This window comes from Sminthopsis crassicaudata, chromosome 1 (genome assembly GCF_048593235.1).
Source record: "Sminthopsis crassicaudata isolate SCR6 chromosome 1, ASM4859323v1, whole genome shotgun sequence".
NCBI lineage: Eukaryota > Metazoa > Chordata > Mammalia > Dasyuromorphia > Dasyuridae > Sminthopsis > Sminthopsis crassicaudata.
The window spans coordinates 142,059,469-142,083,556 of NC_133617.1; the positions used below are offsets into that span (position 1 = coordinate 142,059,469).

Genomic DNA, 24,088 nt, shown 5'->3' on the forward strand with positions numbered 1-24,088 from the left:
TCCAATCTATCTTTCTAGTCTTTTTATTCTATTTTACAAGAAATACTTGTATTCGGATTCTCTATTTGCCTTTCAAAAATTCAGTGTTCAATCTTTGATTTTCAAGATTTTGTAGAGACTGCCCCATGCCTAGAAGACACAGTTTTCTTACACAAGTCTTTCAGAATTCTTAGGTTCCTTCAAGGCTCATGTGCCACCCCTATAAGAAAACTAATGATTTCCCTTGCTAATAGTGCTTTTTCCCTTCATACCACCCTCCTCAAATTATTAGCCAGATGCTTAATTGTTTGAATGTCATATTTGCACAGCAGAAGATTATCTTTGCCGGAAAAGGCTACTTTTCAATTTGTGTTTGTATAACTTACATATACGTAATATACTGATAAGCATATCCTTAATGAGTGCTGCTTGGATACAATTTGTAAAATATTAAGAGCATTCATTAATGAGTTGTTAGATGTATAAAGAAAAAAGCAAGACATTTAGAATCAGTGACAAGGGATTCAAATTCTATCACCAATATTCAGTGTTTGGTCACTGTAAATTTATCTAAAGTTTATGAATCTGAGTTTTCTCATTTCTGGTACAAAATCAATAATATGTATGCTTTAATTCCCCATTTGATAAATGGTCAAAGGATATGAACAGACAGTTTTCAGAAGAAATCAAAGTGATCTATAGTAATGTAAGAAAATGCTCTAAATCACTATTGAAGAGAAAAATTAAAATTAACATAACTTTGAGATGGTACATCTCACATTTATCAGACTGGTTAATATGAAAGAAAATAAAAATGATAAATGTGTGAAGGGATGGGGGAGATTGAGGCTCTAATACACAGTTAGTATAGTTGTGGCTGATCCAACCATTCTAGAATGCCCAAGGGCTATAAAACTGTGCATATTCCTTGACCCAGCAATAACTCCTCTATGTCTTTACCCAAAAGAGATCAAAGAAAAAGGAAAAGGGCCTATATTTGCAAAAATTTATATAGTAGTTCTTTTTGTGATCACAAAGAACTGGAAGTTGAAGGGATACCCATCAATTGGAGAATGTCTGAACAAGTTGTGGTATTTGATTATGATGGGATACTATTGTGCTATAAGAAATGATGAGCAAAAAATTTAAAAAAAGAAAAAAGAGATGATGAGCAAAATGATTTCAGAAAAAAACTGAGAAGACTTACATGAACTGATGCAAAGTGAAATGAGCAGAACCAAAATAACATCATACACTCTAAGAACAATATTACACAATGATCAGGTGTGATCAACTATTTTTAGCAATACAATTTCAATAGGACTTTTATAATGAAAAATGCTATCTTCAGAGAAAAAACTGATGAAGTCTGAATAGATGAAAGCATCCTTTTAAAATTTTCTTTAGTTTCCTTCTTTTTGGTTTGCATTTTTTTTTTTTTTGGAAACATGGCTAATATGAAAATGTTTTGGATGATTACACATGTATAATCTATATTAATTGCTTGTCTTTTCTCAGAGAAAGGGAGAAAATTTGGAACTCAAAATTAAAAAAAAAAACAAAAACAAATGTTTACACATAATTAAGAAAAAAAATATAATTCCTATCTCAAAGGGTTAGTATAAGGAAAAAGTATTTAGTAAGCCTTAAAACACTAAATAAACTTGACTTATGATTATTTATGATTTACTCAGTAAACTGCTATTTTAATTGCTCTCTACTAGAGGGTTTTCTCAACTGTGACCTTCAAGGTCTCTCCTAAAACTTTTACAGTTTCACCTCCACCTTCACCTCCATCTTTAACTGACTCCTTATTCCAAACATCTCTATTTCTTGTTAAAAGCAACAACATTCTTCCAAGAATCCCAGGTCACAAACTTTGGTAATTTTGGCATTATTTTCCATTCCTAAGTCTTCCTCAACCCATATATCTAAACAATTGGGAAGTATTAATTGCCCAGCCTACTTTATAAGATCTCCTTTATGTGTGTCATCTTCCCCCAAGAAATTAGAGGACAGCTGCTATTTTGCTTACTTAATATGTGAATCAAGTCTGGAAGAATCTAGAACTAGATTCTTCATCAAGTTATGTACAGTATCTGATAGGACCCCACTCACCAAGCCTAAAATTTTCCAGACTAAAGCAGCCTCTAGCTGGGCCAGTTCTTTCCTCCATTACAATGTAAATGCTTTGGTGGTAGAGGCTACAGTTGTAGCCCTATTCTTAATGCACAGTAAAGTACTTACCATACATTTGGTTATAGTCCTTCGTTCTAAAAGAGGACCAAAATGATATCACTATGTTAGTGTCAAGTTTAAAGTGTGTCCCACTGTGTTTGATCAGACCAATAAGAGCTCAGAATGCTCTGCCACAGGTCAGGCACAAATAATCCTTATAAACATATGGGATTCAACATTGAGATGATTCAAACCAGTCCCAATTATTCAGTAATGAAGAGAGTCATTTATACCTAGAGAGAGGACTGTGGGAACTGAGTGTGAACCACAACATAGCATTTTCACTCTTTCTGCTACTGTTTGCTTGCATTTTTGTTTTCCTTCTCAGGTTTTTTTTCTTTTTCTTTCTAGATCCGATATTTCTTGTGCAGCAAGATAACTGTATGGATATGTATACATATGTTGGATTTAATATATAATTTAACAAATTTAACATGTATTGGACTACCTGCCATCTATCGGAGGGAGTGGGAGAAAGGAGGGGAAAATTTGGAACAGGTTTTGCAAGGGTCATTGTTTAAAAAAAAATTACCCACACATATGTTTTGTAAATAAAAAAGATATAATAATAAAAAATTTTATTATACCTTTTTATTTACAAGATATATGCATGGGTAATTTTTCAGCATTGATCCTTGCAAAACCTTCTATTCCAACTTTTCCTCTCCTTCCCCTCATCATCATTAAGCATCTATTCAATATTTGTTGTGAGCAAAATATTGTCCTCTATAATAAAAGTGCATGAGCTCCTTGCCAAGAATGAATGACCTGGAATGGTCATAAGATATACTTAGACCTAACAAGATATTCTTTGCCCACAATCTATTAAAGACTATTTACAATATACTAAAATAACTCATTTCAACTGTGTGGAAGATAGCTAGATAGCTAGATAGCAGGTAGCCCAATATATGTTAAATATATTAAATTATATGTTAAATACAATATATGTTTACATATTCATAGTTATTTTGCTTTACGAGAAGAATTGGACTTTGAAATAATATAAAATTAACCCGAGAAGGAAATCAAAAATGCAAGCAGACAAAAACAGAGGGATTAGAAATGCTATGTAGTGGTTCACACTCATTTCCTAGAGTTCTTACACTGAGTGTAACTGGTTCTATTCATTTATTGAACAAATGGAACTGATTTGGTTCATCTCATTGTTGAAGGGAGCCATGTCCATCACAACTGATCATCATATAGTATTATTGTTGAAGTATATAATGATCTCTTGGTCCTTCGCAATAATTAAAAAAAAAAATTTTCTAATTATAGCTGCATTTTGTCTCATACCCACCAAACTACTACTGGCAGAGATATCAGAACATACTTTGACAAAGCAGATGGCCCTCTTGTCAGGAGAAATATTTCTACATGCACCTTTAATTCCAGTCCCTCCTGGTGTCTCTAGCAAATTATTTCTATTAACATCTCTCTTTTATCTTCAGTCTCTCTTTTTGTAATACCAGCTCCATTTCTGCTACCTATAAACATGTTCATGCCTCACTTATTCTTAAAAAAGAATTTTTTAATTTTCATTTGATCAGACAATCTTTTTTAGCTGTCATATATGTCTTCCCTGATTCTGTGGTTGATCCTCGACCCACTACACCAAACCACTGTAGAACCAAATTTGTCCTGCAAAACTGAATTTTATCAACCTAGGTGATGCAACAGAAGGGGTGCTGGATTTGTAGTCAAAGGGCCTTGATTCAAAGATAATCCAAAATAAACGTAGGCTTTGTATCCTCAACATTCAGAAACCTTAGGGAGTTAGGGATCTAATCTAGATAATTAATGACTCAACAAATATAATCTAGTCTGCTTAGTCAACTTTTATCTACTAGCTATTCCCAAACACCAGACTAGGCCTCCCCTTAACATTCAACTCAATGAATCATCTACCTTTAAGTAATCTTGTCATCCATTTTCTGCTAAAAATGTACTTCTCCCCTTCTCCTTTCCATTACTTGTGAACACAGTAATCAAATAAAAAATACCATTACTTCTGGAAAGTTAATGAAAATTAGCTGCCTTATTTATATATCAACTCACAATCCTTATGACTAATTAGACCAAAAATTTTTTTCCTTGAGTGAGTTGTTTACTATTAGAATGAAAGCTCCTGGGTGATAAGTACTGCTGACTCCTTTTTTAAAATCTGTATTCTAAGCACTTAGCACAATTCCTAAAAGATATTAAGTGATCATTAAACATTTATTGATTTATTGTTGTAGTGGTAATCATTTCTATTTGAGAAAACACAATTAACCACATGATTACTCAGTGTGATTTCTGAGCTTTCAAAGTCATCTCTATAGCATAAATAACTATTAAGTGCAAAAGGCTTTATGTCAACTTTATAAGTGAATAAGGTAGAAAAAGCCTTGAAGTGTGGTAAAGAAGCAGATACAGAAGAAATGAGGCACCCTGACAAAATTCTTAATTAGACAAGAGAAATTAGAAAGGGGAAGAATCATCATTAAGCGTCTATTCAATATTTGTTGTGGGCAAAATATTGTCCTCTATAATACAAGTGCATGAGCTCCTTGCCAAGAATGAATGACCTGGAATGGTCATAAGATATACTTAGACCTAACAAGATATTCTTTGCCCACAATCTATTAAAGACTATTTACAATATACTAAAATAACTCATTTCAACTGTGTGGAAGTTTTTTCCCCACTAAAATCTTGTTGGTTATAAAGCAAGTTGGTAAATGTCTTTCTGCAGACTATGTCCTTATATTATAAGCCAAAAAAAAAAAAAAGGCTAAGGTTTATAAAGTACCGATTTTGGCTGCAAAATTAACTTTCCAATTACTTTGGTTCCAAACATATTAACTTATTCAAACTTGCACTAAAAGAATAATCCTTTGATGATTTTAAGTTATGATGTTCTAAGTTTTATCTGATGACAACTTCAGGCTGTTAAGTTCAATAATTCTATTTGTAAAAGATCTAGGAATATTAAAATGACTTCAAGAAACCTAAGAATATGGGGATTTAGATTTCAGTAATATGATCATAATATATTTTTTCTTAGTATTAAACTTTTCCAGAAATGTATTTTTTAATCTATAATTATCTATATGGTACATTTCATATGTCTTTGGCTAGTTCAACTTTCCATATTTACAAAGAAGGACCAAAAGTGTATGTGTGTATATGTGTGTGTGTGTGTGTGTGTGTGTGTGTATAGTCATACATATGTTCTCAAAGTAGTCAGAATTTTAGAAATGAAAATAACCTGAAAGATTACTTAATTCTCTATCCCCATTTTATAAGAGGAAACTGAGAGACTAATTAACTTGTTACAATCACATTAATAGCAACAGAGCTTGTCCAAAAACCCAGGTCTCCTATAATGCCATTCATTCTCAGCCTGTTATTAAAATCTTTGTTTCTGGCTGGCTGGAATGAAGGAAAGATGGAAAAGAAGGCAGAAAGAGAGGGGGGGAGGGAAGGAGGGAGGGAGGAAGATAGGGAGAGGAAGAGAAAGAAAGCCAGGGAGAGGGAGAGGAACTGGGAAACAGGGATAGAGAGAGGGAGAGGAAGAGAGAAAGGGAGAGGGAGAGGGAGGAGGAGAGGGAAAAAGAATAGCTTCTAAAATTGTATAACACCTTTCTTCAAAAATAAATAACAAAGACTTTTCATTCTTTCTGCAGTTCTATTTCATAATATTCCTGTGCTAAGTTAAATAACTTGAATTGTGATTCAATAAGACCTTAATGACATTTTTTTTCTCCATGATTTTTTCTTAGAATTGTTTTACATGGACAAGAATTCTTGGATCTTTTTAATGGAGATCCTGTTTTGCCACACTGATAAACAGGGATCCTAAATGATAATGAAGTGATTGGAGAAAATGGGTTGAATGCCTGCAACACACCTAAGGCTCAGGGCTAGAGAAAACAACAACAAAAAACTGAACAATATCACCACTTAGTGGACCATTAGCTTCATCTGGATTTTAATACCATATTGATGACATAATCTGTCTGCAAGTCATCTAAAAGAAACCTAGTTTTTTTTGGCTTGTTTTTCTACTGTCGATCAGATTAGCAACTAAATAAAAAACTAGTGGAGTGCTTTCAGCTCTGTTTCTTCAATGAAAACTTTTGGTCTATCTACATCTTTATCCTCACTATACTGGTTTCAATAAGAGCACTGAAGAAGGATGTGTATTTGAGTGTGTGGCCCTGCAAATTCATGCACAAGCTTCCTTTACTTGTGATTAACATAAGAAATTTCAAAAATTCCTTGGAGTTGTTGAATTTGAAAAACTTCATGGAGATATGAGATAGTTTAATGTAACACTGGTATCTTAACACCTCAAAACCTCTACCATGACTACATCAATAAAATAAATAAAAGTGTACCTCTTATCTAATATTAATCCCCAACACAAGTCCCAAGAAATAAGACCAGTTGTCAGAGATAATGCATATGAACATGGAATAATCTTTTTTTTTTTTTTTTTTAGAATGATACAAGGAGAGGGGGTTTCCCTTACAAATGATTTCATTAACAAAGTATGGGGAATCCTTTCACAAATACAAAATTTGCAATTGATCTCTAACTCAGAGACTTAGAAAGAGACTGGGAGACTGACAGGCCATCATTTGCCAAAATCACAAAGTTAGTATCTGTAAGAGAAAGAATTGAATGCAGGTTTTCTTGAATGAACTATTTTGTAATGCCATTTTGCTTCTGTGTTACTCCCTAAAATAACTAAATATTGTGAAACATATTAAAAATAAGCCCATTTGTCAGCCTTAAAAATTAGAAGATACAGTAGGGAATTCAAAGTTAAAACATATATATATCAACCAAATACACTTCTTTAATTCATTTGAGAAATGAAGCCTTTTTTAACCAATATTTTTAAGAACCCTTTTCTTCCTCATCTTTTTTCATTTTTCAAACTCTACACCTGAAAAACGTCTTGGACAAACATGGTAATTACTAGAGTCAATAGTACTTTGTTCTCAGAGTAATGACAGGGCATCAATATGTGTTTCCTTGTCCACAAATTCACACTTATGAGGTTTATATGTTATACTCTCAATAACTGTGTTAAGCCGATTAATGTATTTATCTCTTTTCCACTTTAAACAAAATTTTTCAGAAGTATAATATTTTAACCTGTAGAAGAAAATTGATTGAAAGGAATTTCAGTAAAGTTGGTAAGTGACTTTTAGACAGTCAGATCTTTGATAACATATGACACTACATCCTATAGGATTCATTTCTCTACCTATTAGCTCTAGCAGTAATGTAAAAGAATTGATAAAAAATATCTAGAAGATATATACAGAGGAGAAGAAATTCACAACTGGGGTTTGGAAAAAGCCTCCTAAAGAAACTAAGATTAAACTGTGTTTTGAAGGAAAACAGGGAAACTAAGAGATGGAAATGAGAAAATATTCCAGGTATGGAGACAAACTACAAAATCAGAGATGGGAGATGGCAAGTCAGATCTGAGGTGCCCAGAGAGTATCATAGTAACTTGACTGCATTGCTTGTAAAGAAGAACCCAATGCTCAGATGGTAGAAAATGTAGAAAGAGGAAAGGTTATTGTAATATCTCATCAATTTCATTTACTTAGTAGCTTGTAAGCATCCTTGTTTCAAGTTTAGAGTTCTGGACCATAACAGATTATGAAAGGCCAAGAAGTAATAATAAGCCACTGGAAACTCTTTGAGTAAGGTGACAAGGTCAGACCTGTGTTCAAAAACAAACTCACAGTGGCAGCAACACTGAGGGACTAGTGAAAAGACTTTAATAAGAGAAATCAATAAAAAGTCTACTACAATGGTTCCATGAAGAACAAAATGACAGGGAAAAACAATAAGAGAAAACAATTTGGGAGGATAAGGAAAATGCATGGGAAAATAAACATTCTGGAAAATAGATCAGACATAGCACAAACAAAAGAATATCCTTCTTAATTGATTTAATACATAATGTATCCATTATGCTCATCCTGGTTTACTTAAAACATTAAATACATTAGAGAGGAACTTAAAAATATATTTTAAAAATAGACTTCAGACTTATGATGAAAAATGCTACTCTTACCCAGAGAAAGAACTGATTGTATCTGAATATAGAATGAAGCATACTTTTTTTAACTTTATTTTTCTTGAGGGTTGGTTTTTTGGCTTTTTTATGAGGGGAGGAGGGAAATCTATATTTTCTTTTGCAATAGAACTTTTATAGCAATGTTTTACATAACTGCACATGTGCCTTCTCATGGGAAGAGGAGTGGTGGGAGGCAGAGAGAGAATCTATAACTCAAAGTTTTAACAACAAATGTAAAAATTAGTTTTACATGTAACTAGGAAAAATAAAATATTTTTTAAAAACAAGATATAATTTCATCATAATACAGAATCATAACAGAATGCTTCAAATGATTTTATAAATCCCCATTAGATATCCCCATTCCTATTGATACTATGTGTTCAGCAGGACTAGAATGGCATTTATCATCTTAAAGCTCTTACACTTTACAACTTCCCTGTCACTGCCAAAAGCACAGCCATTCTTTCATATAACCTTCTTAATATAACTTCTATTCATCTTTAAGCCTTCCCTTTGTTTTGTTTCTTCCCACATATAGTTAGTTAATACAACATGGCAACTCTTATTCATCACCTTTAACAGAGCTCTGCACTTCACACTTCCCCAAACATGTAGGAGAACAAAGTGGTACAGTGGAAAGACCACTGGGCTTAGAATCAGGAAGACTCACCTGAGTTGACAATCTGACCTGTGACACTTAATAGCTATATGATCCTGGGCAAGTCCCTTAACCCTGTTTAACAGCCTCAGTTTCCTCATCTGTAAAATGTTCTAGAGAAGGAAATGGCAAACCACTTCAGTATTTTTGCAAGAAAATCCCAAATTAATGTTGTAAAAAATTATCCATGCATATGTACTGTCAAAAAAAAGTTATAATTATAGAATTAATTTAAAAAAAAAGAAAATAGGAAAAGTTCAAAAAATTAAAAAAATAAATTGTGTTTATCCAAAAAAAGAAAATCCCAAATGAAGTCATGAAGAGTATTACCAGATTGATTTTTCTAATCCACGGATCTGTTTGTATCATTCCAACACTGAATTATATTCAACAATTCTAAACTTTGTTCTTAATCAGGCTCAGAGACCTTAGCTTGAAATTTAATGTCCTCTAAAATATGGTTATCAAAAATCTTTTCAAACCTAACTCAAAATATTTCTGAACATGCTTTAGTCTTGTAATTTCCTGTATAAGTTCCATGATAATAGCATAATCTTTTCCTTTTGGGGATGAGGAGAGGATAAGGAGGTATAGTTATCATTTCATTAGCGCTGGGCATCCCAAGTATAGAAACCCATTCCACAGATGCACATCTACAACTCTATATATAACTTGGGTTCTTAGGAAGTTTCCTTGAGCACTGAGGAGTTATGACTTCCTTATGTTTACAAAGGTAATATGTATAGAAGGAAAGACTGAAAACCAAATCTTCCACACTTACGCCACAATGCTTCTGGTTTTTTGTACCTTTACTTACACTATTTTATGTATGTGGAATGCCCTCTTTCTGACATCCCCAATTTCTACCTATTTATATTGTGTTCTTTTATATTAAGGTGGTCAAATGCCACCTTTACTGCTCAGGTAGAAGTGATTTCTGAATGAGAAGGTCAAAGCTAGAAAGAAATCATGACTCTGAAAAGATAAATGACATAGCTAGTTAAGTGCCAAAACTAGAATTCAAAACCAGGTCTTTAATCTCAAATCCATTGTTCTTTCTGCTGTTTCTTTTTCCATAATACTTGTATAGACTTAGCTTATATTATATTGTACTTATCCCCCTTTGTATTGTAATCTTATTGAGCCAGTGATCATCTATTTTACATATATGTACATATGCATATATACAGGTACACATATATGTATATTACATATGGGTGCACTTTATACAAACATACACACTTATATCTATTTATTTATCTAAATTTTTATCGATTTCAGTACCAAAGACAACTAATACACAGAGAATATGCTTAATAGGTTTAAAAAATGAATGTTCATCTACGTCATATTCAGCAAAGTACTGTTATTACTAAACCCCATATCATATCTCTTTAATATTGAATAGATACCTTCAAACTAAATATTTGTGGAATCAATTCAACAAACAAAATTTTTTGGATATCTACTATAACCCATATACTATACTAGGAGCTGTGAATACAACTGTAGACAAAATGAAACTGCCTATAGTGTATACTACTCAAGAAGCTTGCCCTATAGAGGGGAGGGGAGAAGTATATATGTGGAAGAATACAAGTATTTTGTGGAGTAGAGAACACTAAAAACTAGTGAATGGACAACTTGAATGCAGAAAATGGAAAAGAACTAGAAGATATTGTGGAGTAAGAACTAGCAAGTATTGATGATTGAATATAGGGGTGACAGAAAAAAGTCAGGAATGTTTTAAGATTGCAATCTTGTTTGACTGGAAAAACGGTAGCAACTTCAAAAGAATAAGTGAAAATAAAAAGATGTATATAGATTTGAGGGGGAAAATGATTCCATTGTGGACATGTTGATTTTGACATGTTTACAGGACAATTAGTTGGAAATGTCCAAAAAGTAATTGATGATACAACCCTGGAGCTCAGTAAAGAAATTAAATATATAGATTTAGAAGTAATCTGCATAGAGAAACTATGTGAATTCATGGATAAAAAAAAAGTAGTAAAACATAACACTTTCATGTCTCAAGAGTTAATGGAGACAAAATATAGAGAGATTTGACTCAAATTTATAAAAATTCAAGCCATTCTCCAATTGATAAATGGTCAAAGGATATGAACAGACAATTTTCAGACAAAGAAATTGAAACTATTTCTACTCATATGAAAAGGTGCTCCAAATCACTATTGATCAGAGAAATGCAAATTAAGACAATTCTGAGATACTACTACACACCTGTCAGACTGGTTAAGATGACAGGAACAAATAATATTGAATATTGGAGGGGATGCAGGAAAACTGGGACACTGATGCATTGCTGTCCAAGAGATTCTATTTCCTGCACAATGGTAACTTAAAATATATCTAAATTCTACTATCCCCAGGTATCCAAAACTAGTCTATTCAACAGACATGGTTGTATTTCTTATGTCTCAAAGCCAGCCTCTAGTGCCTTCTGAATTGTATTCTCATTTAATTTCAATGTCTTTCCCTAATTATTCACAGGCCTACCTATTTATTTTTTTTTAATTGCAAGGTGTTTCCAAACCCAAACAACCAAAGCCTTAAACCTTTTCAGAACTACAGTGGAACTATATTCTAGTTAAAAAAAAAAAAAAAAAAAAAAAAAGGAAGTACCACAATAAATCTGAATTATGCCTAATAAAGGAAAATATAAGCCTAAAGGAAAAGTATGCTTTTATTTTAAAAATTACAAGATATTCTCCCCCCCCTAAAATTTTTTTCTAAAAATATATCCTGTGTTTTTGTCTGAATGACATTTATTGCTTTGTGTTTAATTTCAGCAACTAAGAATTCTCTTTGAAGACAGTAAAATAACCTGGTTCTTTTGAGAGCATTGTATCAGATGGTACAATACTTCCTCACATCAGATAGTCACAGATCCCTGCTGTGAAGGTTAAATATCATAAATTGTTGATAAACTTTAAAAGAAAACACAGGGACAGCTAGGTGGCGCAGTGGATAGAGCACCAGCCCTGAATTCAGGAGGACCCGAGTTCAAATCTGATCTCAGATGCTTAACACTTCCTAGCTGTGTGACCCTGGGCAAGTCACTTAACCCCAGCCTGGGGGAGTGGGGGGAGAGAACACAAGCCATACATAACTTTCTCAGAATCTGATTTTTTCTCTTTTTGTCCCTTTCACATGAGAAGCTGATAAAAAGAGGATTGATTTCTACTTTATCTGCTCTATACAGAACTGAACACAATGTCATATGATTTAATTGTTTAGTTAATACCTTTCAACATTATAATTCTGATTATAAACAGAACCACACATAAAGCAATAAGTTGTATCATTATTGCTTGATACGGTAGTTTTCCTGACATTTTTTCGTTATGTATTCAGGAAGAAGACATTATAACTCTTGAAGTTTTCTTAGATACCCCTGGCTTCTCATGATCTTCCTTCTAAGATCTCATGAAATATTTTGTTTCAATGTAACCACTCCTTAAAAAGAGAGAAATAAATTAGGAATTTGTATATAGAATGGAAATGTTTATTGTGAATCATGAAGTTGTACTTGTAATGGTCTAGAATAATGTATCTTTAATCAACATTCTCAGTGAATGACAGTCTTAGAAGTTTTGTTTTGTACAGGGGTTAATATACAATAAGAGATGACCATCTGTTAGTCTGAAGGTTTACAGTCATTAGCCAATGTTGTTTTTTGTTTTTCCATCATATATTAACTATCCATGAGGAAATCTAGAATGTAATTTCTAGATTTCCAATGGTACCTGTTTAAACCAAGATTTGTTGATTCTCAGAGAAAAAGACAAATAAAAGAAGAAAAGGATATTGAGTAAATTTCTAAAAGTTTGATATACTTTTATTATTGCCACAACAGGAGAAGAATAGTAATAACTTAGCTCCAAATATGATTTGTGAAACTTGCTATTTGAGGTAAAATCTTATGGGGAGATTATTGATATTCTGAATATAATTCCAGAAATCAAGAAACGATATTGAGCCAAAGATCCATAGTACCAGCAGCCCAATGAGATGAAATCTGTGAATTGCAGGTAAAATTTTATATTAGGGAAAATGAGAGCAACTTTGGAACAGGCTGATATAGGATCCTCCTGACTTGATTTCCCTAAAATAACATTTCTTCTTTAATGGAAAATGTTTCCTTCTGTCTAAAATTCTAAGCCTGGCTATGACATTTTTGTTGATATAATTGGCTGGAATTGATAACAAGTTAGGAAAATATTTTTCTTTTCAAGACAAATTTCTATAATGATGGCAGGCAGGCAGTAGAGGACACTACACAATATTAAATTTTTATCTCAAAATCTAATGCTGAAATACACCTGAGCTATCAGAATAAAACGCAACTACATAAAATCTAAGACATCCAACCTGGAATTATAGTCCTTCCCACATACTAAACAGCTAGCTAAGTAGATGAGTATTTGGGCTTGTCATCTTATGTATTTAGTACTTATGTATTTATATGTAAGATTATATCTTTGAAATAAATTTGTATGTAAAACATGCCCTGGAATGCAAGTAAATTACATGAGATTTTAAGAGAATTTGAGATTTGGTCTACATAGATATGTTCATTTGAACAAGGTTAATAACTGGATATGCAACTCATTTGATACAATATGGAATTATTTACTTAAGTCTATACAGACATATCATTACAGGTCTTTTTTACAGTTGAAGTAAAAAACAAAATTAAACAAACTGTATGAAACTGAACTGAGACTTAAATTTTATAAGAGATTTTTAACAGAAATCTCTACTAGTGAACTAAATTAGAGAAGATCTGCTAGAAAAAGCTACTCTGAAAACAGGCCTATTCCAGAATGCCTGAAAGGAGAGCTTTCCAGAAGTCCAGAAGACAACATTAGGAGATGTTCTTAGAAAGCAGACATTTGTATGAAATGTCTGAGTTCTAAGATGTGATGAACTGATAAAATGGACAGTGGAAATGTATTACTGAGAAAGACACTGCTCTTCCCTCTCATTCCTTCCTCATGAACTATTGTTCTTTCTAAGGCCTGCGTCCAGAAGGGGACTGCCCTTGACATTAACAGTGGTTATTAATTTGGATCCAGACATTCTAGTAAATGAAGCCTAGTTGTCCTTTGGAAGCATTACTAACAATAAGGCTAGTGGACATAATGAAATTCCAGCTGACCTATTTAAAATCTTAAAAGATGATACTATTAAAACGTTGGACTCAATATGCCAACAAATTTAGTAATCTAAACAGTGACCACTGGATTAGAAAATATCAGTTTATGTCCTAATCCTAAAAAAAGGCAATCCCAAACATGTTCAAATTATCGAGCAGTTGCATTCATTTCACATGCCAGAAAGGTTATGCTTAAGATTCTGCAGGCTGGGCTTCAGGCAAGAAGCCAGGAATTGTTAACTAAGAATTACCAGAAGTACAACCTGGTTTTTGAAGAGGCAGAGGAAGTAAATACCAAATTGTTAACATTTCCTGGATTATGGAGAAATCAAGGGAGTTCCACAAAAATACCTACTTCTCCTTCATGGACTACAATAAAGCTTTTGACTGTATGTATGTATGTATGTATGTATGTATGTATGTATGACAAAATGTGGCAAGTCCTCAAAGAAATGGGAATAATAGATCATCTTCCTTGTCTCCTGAGGAATCTGTATTCAGTCCAAGAAGCAATAGTAAGAGCCAAATTTGGAACAACTGATCGATTTAAGGACTGAAAAAGCAGTATGACAATGCTGAATATTGTTACCTTATTTAATTTATATGCAAATTACATGAAAAATGCCCAAGTTTAATCAAACAAGTTCTTGAATTAAGATTTCTAGAAGAAATATTAACAATCTCAGAGAAATAAGCAATGCCACTTTGATAGCAAAAAGTGAAGAGGAATTAAGAATCTTTTTATTAAGGATGAAAAAGAATAATCTAAACTGGCTTGAAGCTAAATATAAAAAAAACTAAGATCTTGGTAACCAGTCCCATCAATTCCTGGCAAACAGAGAGAAAAGAAATGGAAGTACTGTCAGATTTTGTATTACGTTCAAAGATCATTGCAAATGGTGCCTGCAGTTATGAAATTAAAAGATGTTTGCTCCTTGGAAGGAAAGTGATGGCAAATCTAAACAGCATACTACAAAACAGAGATATTACTTTGCCAACAAAGGTCTATATAGTCAAAGCAATGGTTTTTCCATTAGCAACATATGGCGGTGAGAGTTGGACTAAAAGGAAAACTGAGTGTTATAGAACTGATGTTTTAAAATTGTGGTGCTTTTGAGAGTTCCTTATACAGAAAAAAGATCAAATCACTCAATAATTAAAGAAATTAATTAAAGCTATTCATCAGAAGGCCAATTACTGAAGCTGAAACTTAAATAATGAGAAGACAGACTCACTGGAAAAGATCTGTTGTTGGGAAAGAGAAAGCAAAAGGGAATGGCAGAGGATGAAATGGATAGTGTCACAAAAACAATGAACATCAAGTTGGACAGACACTGAAAAGACAGAAAGATCCAGAGTGCTATGGTCCATGAGATGATGAAGAGTCAGATATGACTGAAAAATTGAGCAATAAGAAAACTGATTTTATGATTCTGTTACTTTATTTTTTCACAAGCATAAAATGAGTGTATAGAAAAAAATTAATATTTAAAAAATACTTATGTCAAGTTTGCAAGAGAGTTCAATCCACAAGAAATTAAATTATCATTCTCAAAGCAAACTAGAAGAAACAATCAATGCATTTATGAAAATAAGAAAAGAAAAATTTTAGGACAGAAATTACAAACATTAAAAACAAGTAAAGAATAAGGAAAAGATCACCTTCCAGGTGAGGAGTTTCATTACTACTGAAAGTTAGCACATGTTCTGAGAGTCCCTTGAGCACTGAGAAATGAAGAGTCGTGTAGGGTCACATAGAGCTACTATGCGTCAAGAGGTAGAGTTCAAGCCCAGAACTCCCTGGACTTGAGTTTAACTTTGTATTAACTCCATCACACAGCTTCTACAAATGTAGAAAAAAATGATATAAAAATAGAAGAAACATGACATTTCCCTCGCCCTTTTATTTTACCTGTAGTGTAAGCCTCTTAACTGCATTCCATACGATCCCAATAAACTCTTTCATTCTTTCCTCCGGACTTTTGCAGGTTTCATTTGTGCTCATCATGGCTTTTACTGGTATTGACAATGGTCGTGATTCTATGGAAAAGAAAGAATTTTTATTAACAGAAATATGCTTTGTTTGCTCAAAGATATATATATAATGACTTTTTAAAACATATTTTTCCCAGAAACTATGAAATTCAATATTTATAATCTAAAAAGACTAATCTTGGTAAACAGTTCTTAACTGCCATTTATAATATTTGGTACAATACAGAATTCAAATGAAATATCTAAATTCATTGAACATTATCATGAAAGGAGCTATTCTATAAGTAAATTTTCCTAATTATTGAAACCTTCTCTTTTATATAGATCAATAGTTCTTTTTGGTTTAACCATCTTTTTCTGAAAACATCTCAAAAAGTATCAACATTTTCCCCTGCTTTATAAAATAATGTTACAGGAAGAAAGAAGGGAGGAAGGTAGAGACAGATGGAGGATAGAGGCAGACAATAAGGTAGAGGGGAAAAAAAAAAAGAAGGAAGAAAGGAAAACAGAGGGAAAGAAGGAAACATTTATTAAACATAGACCATTCCAGAAATCAAGAAACTTACATTCTAATGGAGGAAAGATAATATAAAGAAAAAAAAAAAAAAAGAATCTGAAAAGGGAAAGGAGACTTAAAGAGTAACACTCTTTAAGGCATAACTTAATGACTCTTGGTCTCCTGTATATGGCACATTGCACATAGGTTTTTAGATCATTTTCAAGAGCACACTCTGCACATGAACAGTCTTGAAAGATTCCATAGTTAATGGGGTGATGTATAATACTCAGCTATATGAGTTGCATAAGAGAAATATTGGAAAAAATAACCCTTCTGCCTTGAAAAGTGTTCCTTTTCAAAGAAACTAGTACCTTTATTGCTTGAAAATTTTGGCCTAAGATTAAAAGACAACTCAAAACACCTTAAATTCTGGGGCAACCAGAACCCACAGCCGTGGCAATGGTGTGGCACTGAGAAGATGCATCCCCAATGGTCCATCACTGTAGCTCCTGAGTTTATCCCCCAAAAGTCTGCAGTTACATTAATCTCTTACAAGGTACAAGCCACAATAGGAAGGGAGGCAGAGATATCAGTCAGATAAGTGTAATGAAATGGAAAGAAAATTAGATGAAATCTACATCAGAGACTAACCTAAATCATTTCCTGGCTATCAGTTCACAGATAACATATTTAAATTCACTGACCCAGTTTCTCCATAAATAAAATTAACATGATAAATGCCTAAAAGGATAGTTTATAAGGAGTGCCAGGCCTGGAGTCAGGAAGACTCATCTTCCTAAATGAAGATGTGATCTTTAGACACTTACTGATGGGGGTGAAGCCTGAAACTGGCCAAACTCTCCTTGGAAAGAGGCCCACCCTCAGAGAAGTCAGTTAAGTGGTCTCACCCAGGTGGAGAGCATGGCCATAGAGGTCACACCCTCTATTGAGTTGAACATTTGTCCAGAACCACTCCCAGTAGCTCAAACTCCCAAGATAAGTAATTTCTTTTCATTTGGAAATCTAGGCCTGGTGCATAGTCAACATTTGCTCCCACTCTCACGGAAGTAATCTATTCAATTGTTAATTGAATTGAAGCCCCAAGCTTCTGGGCTAAGAAAAGACAATTCTGAACCCCAATCTTCACAGATGTCCTAACAGGACCTTGCCCACTGGAGAAGATATCTTCTCAGTGTAACCCATCTTTGCTTATTCCCTGCCCACTAAGAAGGCTGCTTCCTAGCAAACTGTCTTCTTAAGGGAAATACAATTTCTTTTTGCCACAAAGATTTCAGGTTTGCTAATTCTTTTACACAGGACCTGCAGCTCCAAGCAGAGGGGATATTCCACCCCAATTCTCACACCTCACCTTTTGCACCTCATCACTACTAGCTGTGTGACCCTGGGCAAATCATTTAACTCTATTAGTTTTAGTTTCCTAGTCTGTGAAATGAGGTGGAAAAAGAAATGACACACCTCTAGTATCTTTGCCAAGAGAACTCCAAATAGAGTAATGAAGAGTCAGAAATAACTGAAAATTGACTGAACAACAAAAATATTGTTAACTTTTTTCTGATAATTCAGGTTCACCATCAGGAACATCAATGATTTTTCTGGAAAAACTCAATTTAAATCATGAAATATATATTAAGGGAACTGCATCACACTAGATGCTAGAGACACAGATAAAAATAAAGCTGTTTCTGTTTCAATGATCTTTTAATCTATTGGCATTCGAAAATGATGATTGATCTTGATAGGGGTTAAGGTCCCTTTAAGATTTCCTTTCTGATTTCCCAACCCCCCACAGTTTCTTAAATGAAAAGCCTGCCAGAACTTAGGGCACCACCCACAAGCTCCTTTTAGATATAAAAGAGCTAAGCTGGAGCTCTCTCTTGGCAGGAGCCCTTCCCCCAAACATGGTATCCTTCCAACCACGTAAGGGTTCTTGCCCGCCCAGTGACTAGCTTTGGCCCTGGCGTCTTTCTAACTAAACTTTACTTCCAAATTCCTACAATAAACCTTTTTATCATCTAGGTTTTTGGGCCTGTAAATTCATTTTCAGGGGATACTGCGCCTCATGGGACTATCATACTATCTTTGCCCCGACCAACAGAGTTCTCCCTTTCCTATCTCTCATCAATCTCACTGACAACTTAAATGTATAGGGTTCTTTCTAAGTACAAACAAATTCCCAAAATTGCTAGGTTTTCCAGGGTTGGCTATCTGCTTTTGAGGATGTTCTGTGAAGTTCTTTAGTCAGACTGAACCAAAATAAAAGAGATGAAGAAGCACATACATTTTGTTTTAAGGATCAGACTATGTTTACATAAAGTAGAAAACACTCTTACTAGCAAATTAGTGCTCAATAGTTTTTCTTTGAGACTAAATTTCTTAATGCAAAATTTAATGTTTTTTTCAGCATTCAATTAAATTAAATCAAGTGTTTAGGATAACAGAAAAATATTCTGAAATTAAGTCCAATTCCATATTTTAAACTTAATAGCAATTTCATAGAAAGAAAAAAGCTAAGGAGTGACTATTTACTTCTTCAATGTATTAATTTTCTATCAACTATGTTTTTGTTTAATCTGTTTAATTTCATCGTGCTCACAAGGCAAGTACAAAGAGGTGATCCTAATTTACACGGAGAGGAGAAAAATAGAATATGTTGCCTTAATCATAAATCTTAGAAATGTTTTTTAACATTGAAAAAATGAACAACAAAGACTTTTATGATGGCCTGGGAATTCTTGACTATGTGATGATGGTTGTCTTTTATATCATAAAAATATCATAATAATCCTGATGACTTAAGTTTTCAATAACAAAGAAATTTGGTTTAATATTAATTTCACAAACAAAAACTAGTGATACACATAGTTAAGTTAAGTAATTCATAGTCAAATGATTCTGGGAACTACATCTGCATTCATTATCACGCAAAGGAACTATGTGCATTGTATGCCTTGTAGAGTCTGGTATAACCTAATAAGTCTCATGCACAAATTAGAAGTCTTAAAAAGCCATAAGTTACATATAAAAGAGCCACATGTGGTATCACTGTAAAAGAATAATTATTCTTCTAAATCTGTGATTTAGCCAATAGAATTATAAAATCATCAAGGAAAAAAAAGTATTTTTCCCACTTAAAAAGAAACAACTATATAAATATATTCAATTATTACTGGCAAAATGCCTGTGATAAGTTCTAATGTATTATTATTTTTTTAAACATGGCTTTCTTCTTATAGGTTGGGAATACATTTTGCTTTCAAATATTTTGTATTGTAACATTTAATAAGAGACAAATGGCTGACATCAGAATGGTATTTTAGAAAACAAATTATAACAAAGTCTACAAGAAGTTATTATATAGGCAGGCAAGTGTTATGCAAAGGAATTCTTCTAACTCTGCCAGTCTTCATCCATAATACTTGTCTTATTCAAAACTCTACATTATTCCTAAACAATGACTTCCAGCTGTGTGCAACAGTATGGTAGATTTATAATATTTCTATTAAAGATTGCAGGGCCATCATTTTAAAAGATACAGTGGTCAAGAAAACATCATATTTGTTGACTCACAAGAGATATGCAAAATCATCATTTTTAAAATGAGTTTTTATATATCTCATTTGTGTTAATATAGCCTACATTTCCTCCATAACCCACTCCTCCACACACACCCCTCATGAGAGCCAACCTGAAAAAAAAAATGGAAAAAGATTCAGCAAAATGAAGCAGTATAACAAAAACCATAATAATGCCCATACTAATTAACCTCTTTCCCCAAGAGGTCTCTGTAAAGTTGGGCTAGGTGGCACAAAGAGTGCAAAGCCTGGAGTCAAAAAGAATTATCTTCCTGAATTCATATCCTGCATCAGACATTTATTAGATCTGTGACCCTGGGCAAATCACTTAAGTCAGTTTTGTCTCAATTCTTCATCTATAAAATGAAAAAGAGAAGAAAATGTCAAACCATTTCAAGAAAACCCCAAATGGGGTCATAAAGAATAGTTCAGAACTGAAAAAAATCACTAAGCAAAATAAAATGCTGCACAAATCCTGTTGCTGTCTCACAACTCTGTAAAAAGGTGGGGGCAGAGCCAAGATGATAGAGAGTACACACCCATCTTCCTAAACTTTCCTTTTCTCTCAATCTACTTCAACGAAATTCAGCCTAGGAATTAGTGCCTGACTGTCAGAACTCACTAATACTAGGAGCACAACACATTGCCAACCAAAGATAATCTCGAAATTCTCCAGAAAAGATCTGTTTTGCTCGTGCAGGGGATAGTACGGGTTTAGACCAGGCACAGACTCAGGCAGGCAGTAAGAGCAAAGGAAACAGCTCCCACTGAGCAGACTAAAGAGGGCAGGGGGGGCGGGGAGTCAATGCTGGTGGAAAATCTGCAGGGAGAACTCGTTGGTTACTCAGCTCTGGCAGCGAGCCAGTAAATCAGCACAGAAACTATAAATATAGGGAGTAAAGGCTATAACCCCAAAACTCTAGAGTCTCTTGGGCCTGGCCAAATCCACCCAATACTGGTAGTAACTCAGCATGATCCCAAGAGAAGCAGCAGTTACTGGTCCCAGTGCAGCCTTAGTAGTTGCCTTTTCACTGCTGCTGAATTCAATACAACTGGTAATTCCAGCATAACAAGTGGCTGTCCCCCTGCCCCTTCACTGCCACTTCCTGTAGTCTGTAGAGGCAGCTTGGAAATTCCTCACTGCCCCTGATAAGCTGACCTTAGTTTCTGGTTTGTTTTTTTTCAAAATGAGAAAAAAGGCAAAGCACACTCTAACTATTGATAGTTTCTATACAGAAAGAGAGGAGACTTTAAACCCTGAGGAAATTAAAAACAGTTTGTCTCTAGATCCAAAGGTGGATATAATCTAGTCCCCACCACTCAAGGCTCTCATAGAAGAAATTAAAAAGGATCTTTAAAAAAGCTAGAAGAAAAATGGGGAAAGGAAAGGAAAGCTTTGCAAGAGGGTCAGGATAAGTGTAATGTTCTCTTCTCTAAATTATAATCATTCTTTGGGAGCAGGTTTCTTGGGGAGCTTCTGGAGGCAGCCTTTGTTTCAATTCAGTATAATCACCCCAATTGCAGCCAGGAGTTAAAAGTCCAAATCCTTTATTATCTCCTTCAAAGTCTTGAATCTTTTCCTGGGGCCCGATTAGCTTTTTTAGAGGCCTATCTCTCTCCCTGGTTCCAAGAGCTCCCTTCGAATCTCCAGCCAGCACAAGGGTAGAAGTTGGAATGAATCTAATTCCACTTCCAAGAGAGTGGGCTTGTGGGCTTCTGTCTTGTGAATCTCCTGGAAGTCCAAAAGTGGGCTTGTCCTTTAGTGGGCTTGTGAACTCCTCCTTATTTATGCTCTCAAAAGGTGTAAATGTGTGAACTAATGTATGAACTCATTTAAAGGTGTGAATTACATAAGCATTAGCACCTTGTTTCAAGTTCTGGCCCATAACAGATAAGTCATTAAAAGATAGAGTGGATAAAGAAATCAGCTCCCAGGAAAACAGAATTTGTGAATTGGAAAAGGTAAACAATTCCAAGGAAAACAGAATTTGTGAACTGGGAAAAAAAAAAAATTCTTAAAAAAAAAATGGTGAAATAGAAAAAAAATTCCATAGAACAAAACAACTCATTTAAAAACTCAATTGGACAAATGCAAAAAGAAATAAAAAAAAAGTAAATGAAGAAAATAATTCGTTAAAAATCAGAGTTGAACAAATGGAAATGAATGACTCAAGGAGATACCAAGAATCAGCCAAGCAAAACCAAAAAAGTGAAAACTTAGAAAAATGTTAAATACTTACTTGGGAAACCTGGGAAATAAATCTAAGAGAAATAATCTAAGGATTACTGGGCTCCCTGAAAATCATGATGAAAAAAAGAGCTTATATGCTATTTTTCAATAAATCATCAAAGAAAGCTGCCCAGATTTTATAGAAACAGAAGGCAAAAGAGACACTGAAAGAATTCATCAATCACCTACTGAAAGAGAAACCCAAATCAAAATTCCAAGAAATATTGTGGCTAAATTCCAGAACTATCAGACCAAGAAAAAAATACAACAGACAGAAAAAAACAATTCAAAATAGGAGTCACGAGAAGGATCACTCAGAATCTAGAAACATCCACATTAAAGGATTAAAGGGCCTGGATTCTGACATTCTGAAAGACAAAAGAACTTGGTGTGCTGCCAAGAATTAACTATCCAGCTAAACTGAGAATTTTCTTTCAGGGAAGAAGATGGACACTCGATGAAATAGGAGAATTCTATTTATTCCTGACGAAAAAAGAAACAGCTAAACAAAAAGTTTGACCTCCAAATATAGGACTCAAGGGAAGCATAAAAAGGTAAAAAGAACTCTTGAGAACTGTATTACTGTTATGGGTATACATAAAGACTACATGTATAATTTGGTTTTACTGGCATAAAAAAGGAACTAGAAGTGGAAAAGAAATTGTATCAGAAAAAAGGAAAAGTGGAGGTGAAACGAGGGAAACTACATCTCTCGAAGAGGCAAAGGAAACCTGAGGGAATGAAGGGAGGGGGGTGAACATAGTGTGAATCTTACTCACATCAGATTTGGCTCAAAGAAAAAATATTAGACATATTGGGTTTACATAGAAACTTCTCCCACCTCACTGAAAAGTAAGAGGGAAGAAACAAAAATGGAAGGATAGGATAAATAGAAGGAAATATAGAAATAGTACGGAAATGGCTTAAGAAAAGGGAAGGGACTTCAAGGGGGAGAGAGAGATTCTAAAGAGGGAGCACTGTGTGAGGCAAGTAATGCTCATAAATCTAATACTGGGAAGGGGGGTAAAGAGGACAGAAAAGAGAAAAGCATAATTTGGGGATAATAAGATAGAAGGAAATACAGAATTATAGTTTGAACCATAAATGTTAATGGGGTAAACTCCCCCATAAAGTGGAGGTGGACAGCAGACTGGATGAAAAGCCAGAATCCTACAATATGTTGTTTACAGGAAGCACACTTAAAGCAGGGCAATACATACAGAGTAAAGGTAAAAGGCTAAAGCAGAATCTATTATGCTTCAGGTGAAGCCAAAAAAGCAGTGGCAGCCATCCTTATTTAAGATCAAGCAAAAGCAAAAATTGATCTATTTCAAAGAGATAAGGAAGGGATCTATATCTTGTTTAAAGGGTAGCATAGATAATGAAGCAATATCAATACTAAACATATATGCACCAAGTGATGAGCAACTAAATTCCTAAAGGAGAAGTTAAGAGAGCTGCAAGAAGAAATAGACAGTAAAACTACAATAGTGGGAAATCTCAACCTTGTACTCTCAGAACTAGATAAATCAAACCACAAAATAAGAAAGAAGTTAAAAAGGTAAATAGAACACTAGAAAAGTTAGGTATGACAGATCTTTGGAGAAAAATGAATGG

General features: G+C 33.9%; 1 protein-coding gene across 9 annotated transcripts in view; it reads right to left on the minus strand.

The window, feature by feature from the left end:
• The window catches only part of VPS13B (vacuolar protein sorting 13 homolog B), a 973,300-nt gene that overhangs the window by 549,332 nt on the left and 399,880 nt on the right, over window positions 1-24,088 (minus strand). For all 9 annotated transcript variants that reach the window (XR_012482416.1, XR_012482414.1, XM_074268391.1 and 6 more), the window contains exon 21: window positions 16,067-16,194. Coding sequence is in view for 7 of the 9 variants with exons in the window: in XM_074268391.1 (XP_074124492.1) it covers window positions 16,067-16,194 (128 nt within the window). In the remaining 2 variants the exon portion in view is untranslated. The remainder of the gene's footprint in view (window positions 1-16,066; window positions 16,195-24,088) is intronic.